This window comes from Scyliorhinus torazame, chromosome 15 (assembly GCF_047496885.1).
Source record: "Scyliorhinus torazame isolate Kashiwa2021f chromosome 15, sScyTor2.1, whole genome shotgun sequence".
NCBI lineage: Eukaryota > Metazoa > Chordata > Chondrichthyes > Carcharhiniformes > Scyliorhinidae > Scyliorhinus > Scyliorhinus torazame.
Window position 1 is genome coordinate 169,900,219 of NC_092721.1, and position 10,599 is coordinate 169,910,817.

General features: G+C 43.7%; 1 protein-coding gene across 1 annotated transcript in view; it reads right to left on the minus strand.

Annotated features, from left to right (window-relative positions):
- Nucleotides 1-10,074, minus strand: part of vps36 (vacuolar protein sorting 36 homolog) — a 61,840-nt gene extending 51,766 nt beyond the window's left edge. The window contains exons 1-3 of the mRNA XM_072477083.1: nt 9,918-10,074; nt 6,339-6,407; nt 3,800-3,870 (exon numbers count right to left, since the gene is read on the minus strand). Of these exons, the coding sequence (XP_072333184.1) occupies nt 3,800-3,870; nt 6,339-6,407; nt 9,918-10,013 (236 nt within the window). The 5' untranslated portion in view covers nt 10,014-10,074. The remainder of the gene's footprint in view (nt 1-3,799; nt 3,871-6,338; nt 6,408-9,917) is intronic.
- Between the last annotated feature and the right edge of the window lie 525 nt (nt 10,075-10,599).

Genomic DNA, 10,599 nt, shown 5'->3' on the forward strand with positions numbered 1-10,599 from the left:
TTGTACTCTTAACTCTTATACACAGGAAACTCCAGAAAGTTAATCTTCAATTTATGGACAAAAGTTGGAACTCACAAGAAACATTTATACTAAGAATTATAGTGATGGGAACGATCAGCTTTCAAATAAATAACTACTCCTCACATATGGTAACTCATTTTCCATTTGAAGGAATTTATGTTAACATTAAGTATATTTTATTGTCTAACCTATATAATTTGATGTGGAGATGCTGGCGTTGGACTGGGGTGAGCACAGTAAGAAGTCTTACAACACCAGGTTGAAGTCCAACAGGTTTGTTTCAAACACTAGCTTTCGGAGCACTGCTCCTTCCTCAGGTGAATGAAGAGGTGTGTTCCAGAAACATATATATAGACAAATTCAAAGATGCAAGACAATGCTTTGAATGCGAGCATTTGCAGGTAATTAAGTGTTTACAGATCCAGAGATAGGGGTAACCCCAGGTTAAAGAAGTGTGAATTGTCTCAAGCCAGGACAGTTGGTAGGATTTTGCAAGCCCAGGCCAGATGGTGGGGGATGAATGTAATGCGACATGAATCCCAGGTCCCGGTTGAGGCCGCACTCATGTTTGTGGAACATGGCTATAAGTTTCTGCTCGGCGATTCTGCGTTGTCGTGCGTCCTGAAGGCCGCCTTGGAGAAGGCTTACCCGGAGATCAGAGGCTGAATGCCCTTGACTGCTGAAGTGTTCCCCGACTGGAAGGGAACATTCGACATCCTCTTTGCAGCCTTCAACATGTCATCGATGAAGATGAACATCTTGCCAAGGTCATCCCCACACCCCCACTACTTGCCTTCAAACAACCGTGCAACCTCAAACAAACCATTATTTGCAGCAAACTACCCAGCCTTCAAAACAGCGACCACGACACCACACAACCCTGCCATGGCAATCTCTGCAAGATGTGCCAGATCATAGACATGGATACCACCATTACACGTGAGAACACCACCCACCAGGTACGTGATACATACTCGTGCGACTCGGCCAACGTTGTCTACCTCATACACTGCAGGAAAGGATGTCCCGAAGCTTGGTACATTGGCGAGACCATGCAGACGCTGCGACAACGAATGAACGGACATCGCGTGACAATCACCAGGCAGGAATGTTCCCTTCCAGTCGGGGAACACTTCAACAGTCGAGGGCATTCAGCCTCTGATCTCCAGGTAAGCGTTCTCCAAGGCGGCCTTCAGGACGCGCGACAACGCAGAATCGCCGAGCAGAAACTTATAGCCAAGTTCCGCACATATGAATGTGGCCTCAACCAGGACCTGGGATTCATGTCGCATTACATTCATCCCCCACCATCTGGCCTGAGCTTGCAAAATCCTACCAACTGTCCTGGCTTGAGACAATTCACACCTCTTTAACCTGGGGTTACCCCTATCTCTGGATCTGTAAACACTTAATTACCTGCAAATGCACGCATTTAAAGCATTGTCTTGCATCTTTGCATTTGTCTATATATATGTTTCTGGAACACACCTCTTCATTCACCTGAGGAAGGAGCAGTGCTCCGAAAGCTAGTGTTTGAAACAAACCTGTTGGACTTTAACCTGGTGTTGTAAGACTTCTTGCTATATATTTGATGTAAGTAATGTTCACTTCCCCCCCCACCCTGTTTCTATTTAAAACTTAAACTATCCTTTTAGGACCATTATGTTCAGGGATTATCATTATTCGGGGATGAACACTTTGGGCCCAGACAGGGACGTGAACCCTGGATCCTCAGATCCGAAGTCTGATGCATTACTGACTGAGCTACCCAGGCTCAGACAGAGTTGGCGGTATTCAAAACCGTCCTTCACTTACTGAAAAGAACGTAACGTAACAGACGAGCAGCAGGGGAGTCTCTTTGGCCAGTACGGAGGTCGAACCAGCGACCCAGGTGTAATTAGCACCATGCTCTAACCATCTAAGCACAAACTTTAAAATGACTAACCATTATACTGATTGGAAAACGGAGTCCAATTTAGCAGATAAAGTGTGCAGAGTGTGAAATACATGAGAGTTAATTAATTGAAGTTTAATTGGATTGGTTGCTGTCTGGAATCACTCAGATGCAAAACACCAGCTGGTGGTACATTCACTGTTGGCTACCTGCCATCTAACATGTAGGTGAGAAACCAAGTGATACACCTACATTTAAAAAAAATTGTAAACAGCTTAGCGTTACATCCATATTTAAAAATATCCATGGTAAACTGCATTCAGATAGTTCAAAATTACCCAATTTTCTAAACATATATCACTGGTTTAGTCTGATTTTGTTTAATATTTTAAATGAAATGAAAATGAAATGAAAATCGCTTATTGTCACAAGTAGGCTTCAAATGAAGTTACTGTGAAAAGCCCCTAGTCGCCACATTCCGGCGCCTGTTCGGGGAGGCTGGTACGGGAATCGAGCCGTGCTGCTGGCCTGCCTTGGTCTGCTTTCAAAGCCAGTGATTTAGCCCTGTGCTATTGAGAATGTCACTCCATTATTTCAGAAAAGAGACGAATTAGGAAATTCTGGGCCTGTTAATTTAATGAGTTATGGAAAAGTAAATAGAATCTGTTGTTACGGGCTGTGTGACTGAGCACAAGGACATACATGATCAAGACAGTCCGCACCCATTAGTAAAGGCTGAGGTGTGTCCAACGAACCTAGTTTTTTGCTCGAGCTAACAGACATGGTAGACAGGAGAGTATCTACGGATGTTATTTATATGGACTTCCAAAAAACCATATAATTCATGAAGGCTCCATATAAGAGGCCATTGACAAAAATGAAATTGCATACAATTGGAGTTTGCATAGCAAATTCGTTAGGAGGTAGGAGACAAACTGGTTAGGAGGTCGGAGACAGAAGGTCGGAGACAGAGAGTAAAGATATTTCAAACAGGCAGGATGCGATGACTGGTATTTCCTTCCTTAAAATTAGAGCTAGGCCATTGAGGGCGACGTCAGAAAGTTTTTCTTTCCATGAAGGATGGTGGAAATCTAGCACTTGCTTACGAAAAGCTGGAGCGGCCAGGACGATGATTAATGCCAAAACTGAGATTGATAGATTTTGGTTAGGTAAGGGTATTTACGGTTATTGAAACAAGGCAGGTAAACTGTGTCAAGAGACGGATCAGCCATGACCTAACTGAATGGCGGAACTGTCTTGAGAAGCTGAATGGCATATTTCTGCTCCTAAATCCACAACAACCCGTATTAAAAAGTGCCTTTGACATAATTTGTTTGAAAATCAAAGACGTCTTGCAGGTACAGGGTCAGACAGAAATTGGTGCTAAATCAAAGTAGGAGACAATAGGACAGTTAACCAAATATTTGTCTATACAGATGGGTTTTACACCACATCTTCAAGACGAGAGGAGCAAAGAGCTTTAGGTGGAAAGTACAGAGCTTAGGGCCTTTCAGCAATTGTCGGATTGAAGGAAATCGAGGATTCACAAAATGCTAGAGTTCGAGGAACACAAAGTGCTCTTGGGATTGTAGGGCTGGACCAAGCTCAATCATCCATCTAATAATGCAGATGAATGAATTGTTTCCAGGCACTGAACATGAAATTCTAACTTCAGTTCATTTTACTGGGGGCGGCAGGGGAGGAATAAACACCATTTTCAGTAAAATTATCAACCTGTGGAATTTCACATGGCAATTTCTAAAACATGTATCCTGTAATTAAAATCACTGGTTAGTCGGATTTGAACATCAGTCTTACAGGTCCATGGGGACAAATAGAAAAGGTGGATTTATAGAAAACCAATGTTTCAATACAAGGCCTGACCTTTTTCCTATTCCAGCTGCCTGTTCCTCAAAGAATATAATCTGTGACAAAAGTAAAGCGATGCAACAATCCTGTAGGAAAGGAAAGTAATTGTGTGACGAAATCCCAGCAGCATTTTTAATCAGAACAATGCGACAAGCAGGTAACATCATACCTTCAACATTTTGATTTAGCAAGGATCAAAATATGGAATAATACAACAAAATGCTGAATATATATAAAACACATTGCACATCACAAATGTGACAAAGGCCACATTTTGATATACTGAAAATTAATGAAAAATGTCATTTATTAATGTTGACTATAATTTTTTCTTAGATTAAAAAAAATAAATCTAGACTTTACATTTCATTGGTAACCTACTGCGATGCTGATAGTGGGGGATTCAGTGATGGTAATGCCATTGAATGCCATGGGGCAATGCTTAGATTCTCTCTTCTTGGAGATGGTCATTGCCTGGCACTTGTGTGACGCAAATTTTATTTGTCAGCCATGTCCAGGTGTTGCTGAATTTGGGCATGGACAGCTTCAGTATTTGAAGAGTAGTAAACTCTCTCATGATTGCCCAATGTTAAATCTGCAACTCACCGCTGTCGGAGAAGGCGTGGTGATCATGGTTGGTGGAGGATGTGTAGTTGGCAAGAGATGCACAATTATATCACCGAGGGTGAGCTTGGACCATAATTGCCTTGACAACGAATGAAACTTCATTTTCTTGGACTACAAAACTTGTATTTACTAAAATCACCCTTTTTCAGGTGGGAAATAATTAAGTTTTATGATTAACAAACATCATGATTCTTTTGTATGAAATTATGCAGTAAATATTTTCACTAGTGCTCGGGCTAAGTGGTCCTAGTTGGCTGATTTGTTAATATCTCCCAATGATAAGGGGTTAAATCAGGGCAAATACAATTTTTGTTCCCCATTAATGTTCTCTAAAAGTGTTGCAAATCATATGGCTGATCCATAGTGTAAGTGGCATGCTATCCACTTTTGCAGGGCACTATGAAAGCTCAGTTGTACAGACTGACTGAAGCTTTCATCAAATTGCAGAATTTGAAATGTATATAACCTTTCAAATGGCATCCTCCTCCACCATCAAGCTGGGCAATACTGCCCTCGCCTGGTTCCATTCCTATCTATCCAGTCATGACCAGAGAATAACCTGCAATCATTTGTCCCAGAATCATTACTTCTGGAGTCCCTAAAGGATCTATTCTTGGCTTCCTGCATTTCTCCTCTCCACTCTACACCCTCACCACTTCCCCGGCTACATCATCTGAAAACCCAACTTTAGGTCCCACACATAAGCTAACGACACCCAGCTCCAGGTCACCACCACCTCTCTCGAATGCTCCCTTGTCTGTGATATGTCAAGCTGTTTGCCCGGCATCCAGTACTGGATCAGCAGAAAGTATAGAATCACTACAGTGCAGAAGGAAGCCTTTTGGCCCCTCAAGGCAGCACAGAGCAAAAGAATCCCCATGCCCCACCCTATCTCAGTAACTCCACCTAACCTTTTGGACACGAAGAGGCAATTTAGTATGGCCAATCCACCTAACCTGCACATCTTTGGACGGTGGGAGAAAACTGGAGCACCTGGAAGAAACCCACCCTGACATGGGGAGAATGTGCAAACTTCTCACAGACAGCCACCCAAGGCCGGAGTCCTTGGCACTGTGAGGCAGCATTGCTAACCGCTGTGTCACCGTGCTGCCCTCTTAATTATTGGGAAGACTAAAGCCATTGTCTTCCTTCCCCGCTGCAAATTCATTTCCCTCTCTCCCCTCCCCACCCCACCTCTCCCCTGCAACTGCCCGAGGATGAACCAGACCATTCACAACCTTGTAGTCATATTTGATCCTGAGATGATCCTGAGGCATCGACCACATAGCCACTCCATGAGCAAGACCGCTATTTCCATCTCAACTCATCTGTTCCAAAAATCTTGCCTATCCCGTTGTTACTTTGACACTCTGTAATGCTCCAATTCTCTCCTGGGTGGCCTTCTATTTTCCACCCTGTCAACTCAAAGTCATCCAAAACTCAGCTGCCCACAGCCTAACCACACCCAAGTCCTGTTTACTTATCGTCCCTGTGCGCACTGGCCTACACTGGCTCCCAATCTGGCAATGCCTTGTATTTAAAATCCTCGTTCTTGTTTTTCAAACCACTTAATGGCCTCTATTCCCATCTTGGTAACCTCCTAGAGACCTGCAACCACCCGAACACTCTGCACTGCTCCAATTTTGGGCTCTTGATTGTAATTGCTCCATCGCTAGTGGTTGTACTTTTAGCAGCCTGGAATTCCCTCCCTAAGCCTTTCCTCCCACCTTCATTTGAGAAGTCCCCTAAAAGCCCCTATTTGACCAAGCTTTTGATTACTTGTTCTAATAACATTTGACACCAAGCCATATGAGGTATCAGCCAATGCTCCTTGCATAAGTACAAGTATCGTTGATACACAATCTTTTCAGGAGTTAGGTACAACATTTTAGCAAAATACAGTTGAATCTATTTTCGAGAGACTTACATGTTTTTTTTGTTCTCGCCACAGTAACCTGTGTGTGCTAAGTACAACAGTCCCCAAGTCAAACTTTGTCTGCAATAAAGAAATTATTACCTTTAATGGAAATATGAACAACAGGTACAGTTTCCACAACACTAGTCGGCCTCCAAAGGCATTGCCCATTGCAAGTGAGAGTTTACACAGGAATCGAGGTGTTAGGCGAAGTGAAGGACATTGGTGAAATTGCTCTGAAATCTGGCTCTACTGGGATGAAATGCTGGGTTTGATGGGCTCTCAGGATTTGCGAAGGGGCTTCCAAGATTTATATATTTTAAAAAAGCACACACATGTAAAGGATTCAGAACAGATTTTTAACTGAATATATAACATAAAAATTAAAAGTGATGATTGTTTACAGAAAGTTGGTATTTTTAGTTTTTGATTTTTCTTAAACCACAAAAAGCTGTTTTTATTTTCATTGCTGACTCTCGCATGCTTCCCCTGTTGTTCTGAAGCATTCGAAACAGAAAAGCACAATTGTACATTTGTATAAATATGTAATTTGCCTAAAATAAAAGCTTTGACAATTCAGTTTCTTTCAAAGTCTTTTGTAGAATGTAATGAAACTCTCAAATCCTCATAGGATGTGGGAATGTGCTGTACGACCTTCAGATTCAAGTGGGAACTTCAGAAAGCTTAATTTGTTCAAAACACAGAAGTGATTGAAAGCTCTCACTTAACTGTTGCTAGGCAAAATATTCATTCAAAGTCTTGGCTTTTGACACTGATTCAGGCCAGAATGAAGATATCCAAAGAGAGAACAATCAATCCAATGGATAAATCAAACCATGTTATTGTGAAATAGATATTTTTGACATTTTTAATTTTGTTTCAACTTTGGAAATAGAAATTTCAGATAATGAAATAGATCTAAATGTTCGTACCAAAGTTGTCAATTTGGTTCCATGATGCTACCTGGTGAGCAAGGCATGGAATTGTCATAGGCTTTCACATGAATGGGAAATTCCTATGAGGGATGCCTAAAACCAATAGCATAGCACAAGCATTACCACATCTAGATACAATTCATATTAAGAAACCCATAAGCAGGTTCTATGGTACTTCTGAAAGAAAAGATGACAAGATATGAATTTTTAATATTTAATCAATGAAAACACTAATTTTAGGGCAAGAAATTGCATTTTTTTTTAAATGAATGTAGACTTATTTAAAAGTTAAAGACCTAAGGAAATTATTCCCATCTTGTCCAGGGAAGTGCTGTGCAAACACTTGGTACTTTTCTTCAGGGAGGGGGAAAACACATATCCACGCCAGCTGCTACCCACAGACAAGGTGCTGCCTACTATGGCATGTGCAGAGATCCAGGATCAAGCTATACCTCAACTTATGAAGCTGTAAATGGTGTATGGTGAGAGGAGGTAAAGAGAAAAGAAATGTGTGCTTCCAGGGCTGTCCTTGCAGAAACACTGGCCGGGATTCTCCGCCGGCGTGATTCTCAGTTATGCTAGCGCCCGGGGGTTTCCCCACGGCGTGGGTCTGCCCCACAATGGGAAACCCCATTGACTGGCTGGCGGAACGGAGAATCCTGCCGACCGGTTAAGGCAGAAATATGGCAAGGCGGGGCAGAGAATCCCGCCCACTTTGTTTTGTACCATACAAGGCAGCACCCATAGGTGCAAGGTTGGGAAGGTAAGAAGTATTACTCTACTAAAGGTTCTATTCTTTTTTTTTTTTAATTTTAAAATGTTTTTATTCTCCATTTTCACATTTTCCTTCAAAATTTACACCCCACGCACAGATCCCATCCTCCCACCACCCCAAACAACGGCCCACCTGTCAATATATGCATCCAATAAAACAAACCCTCCCACGGTGGCAACAAAAAACAAAGGAGAAAATACAAAAGGAGTCCGGGACCGCCCATGGTCACCATTGACCTACAGAGTCCACTCCTCCTCCTACACTCAACGCCATCCATCCTCTGAAAGAGTACCGTACGTGATACCCAAGAGTTGTACCCCCCCCCAGTCTCCAACTCCTCCTGTCCACTGCCTCTTGTAAAACTCCTCCCCCCAACCTCGGTCCCTTCCCTCCAACTTTCCACCCCGGCTAGACCACTCGGACCCTGTTCTGCCAGGTTAAAGGTTCTATTCTATTGTTTTTTTAAAAATACTATTAAATTGTTTCCTTTAGCTTTCTGGGAGGGGAGGAGGCAACTCTTCCATCATGCATGTTCAAGTAAATAGAGTTTAAAGTATTCAGCCATGCATCCTATCTCACAGGAAAGACAGACCCTCTCCCAAAATCGAAAATACTTCACCACTTGTTACATGTGCGCAAAGTGCTTTTAAAGACAGAATTAGCAACTTTTTCTTAAGAGGTGTGCCTTAAAGACATCACTTCATCAGCAAATCCAAGAGGCTCACACTGGAGTTCCTCCAAGTTACACAAGACCCGTGCCTTGAAACCAACAGTGTCCATTATCGAAGACGAGCATAAACCAGTCTTATTTTTCAGCTGCTAGTTTAAGAGGAGGCAATCCCATTGCTGTCCCACAAGGACAGGCTCAGCATTCATCATTCCCACTGACAGAAAAACATTGCAGCTGGCAACAGCATTGGTCAGGTTTCAGGAAAGTGACCAAATAACACCGCACTCTGGAGTGTGCATTTGACATGCACCATCGGGTGCCCAAGAATTGACAGCACAAGCAATCTTTCTTTCTTTATTGTTATTATCACAAGTAGGCTTACATTAACACTCCAATTAAGTTACTGTGAAAAGCCCCTGGTCGCCACATTTTGGCACCTGTTCGGGTACACAGAGGAAGAATTCAAAATGTCCAAATTACCTAACAGCATGTCTTTCGGGATTGTGGGAGGAAATTGGAGAGTAAACCCACGCAGACACAGGGAGAACGTGCAGACTCCACACAGTTAGTGACCCAAGCCGGGAATTGAATCTGGAACCTTGGAGCAGCGAAGCAACAGTGCTAACCACTGTACTACCATGCTGAGCTCCATGGCAAACTAGCCACTGGCACTGGTGCATCAGCTTCACATTACAGCTCACGAAACCCAGACAGGGTAGGGGCATATGTGTGAGATCATCGAAAGGGGGCATGCCTAGGTTGCATTATTGCGTTCACCAGGTGGGCTATGGGTGAACTGTCATTCTTAGTTGCAGCTCTAACCAAATACCAAAACTGACAGTTTGGTCACCCAACATAACAGCATCTTCTGACTTGATGCCAGCGACACCACTGCCCCTCAAACACCACCAGTGGCATCCATTCAGGTTACACTTCAATTAAACATGCCATGGCAATGGCACTTTTTAAATAGTAAAACATGCAGATTTAATTTTGAAAATGTGCAATTAAATCTTTTGTGTGCCGTTTAATGCTTTTATTATAGTTCACCCAGACCTAGCCGTGTCTGTGATCTGTTCACCCCCCTCGCCCTCCCAATCACAGCTTACTAATCAACCCAGGATGAAAAGGTCTCAGGCTGCAGACTGACCGCCAGGCCCGATTCCCGGGCCTCGGTGACACTCCCGGGCCCGCAGCCCCGCTCACTTTACCTTCTCGTCACCGTCGTATAAACGGACTCCGCGCTGCTGTATGACCAGAGTCTCGTTAATCTCCAGCAGGCCGCTCGCCCACACGAACCGGTCCATCACCGATTCAACGCCGGCAGCCGGGACGCCCAGGACCAGCTCGCTTCCGGGAGCAGCAGCGCCCCCGACACCACCTCCTGCTGGACGCCGGGCCTTACAGCAGCAGCAGCGCCCCCGACACCACCTCCTGCTGGACGCCGGGCCTTACAGCAGCAGCGACACTCCCACCACCCCGACTTGTCCCAGCTGGCATATCTTTGCTCATAGAGCTATTAAATTATGAAAGGTTTTGATAAGAGAAGACAGAGAGAGAAAGCATTTCTTATTGTGGGGAAGAACAAAACCAGAGGTCATCAAGGAATGGCAAGGGGGGGGGGGGAATAGCAGCTTTTCTGCGGGCTCTGGTGCCACTCACTTTAATAATAACAATCGTTATTGTCACAAGTAGGTTTACATTAACACTGCAATGAAGTTACTGTGAAAATCCTAGTCGCCACATTCCGGCGCCTGTTCGGGTACACTGAGGGAGAACTCAGAATGTCCAATTCGCCTAACACTTCCAGCTCAACATTCAGGATCCTTTCCTCCGTTTCATCAAGCTTCTATTAGTATTCTGCAGCTCGGCCTCACGTGCACTCAAACTTTC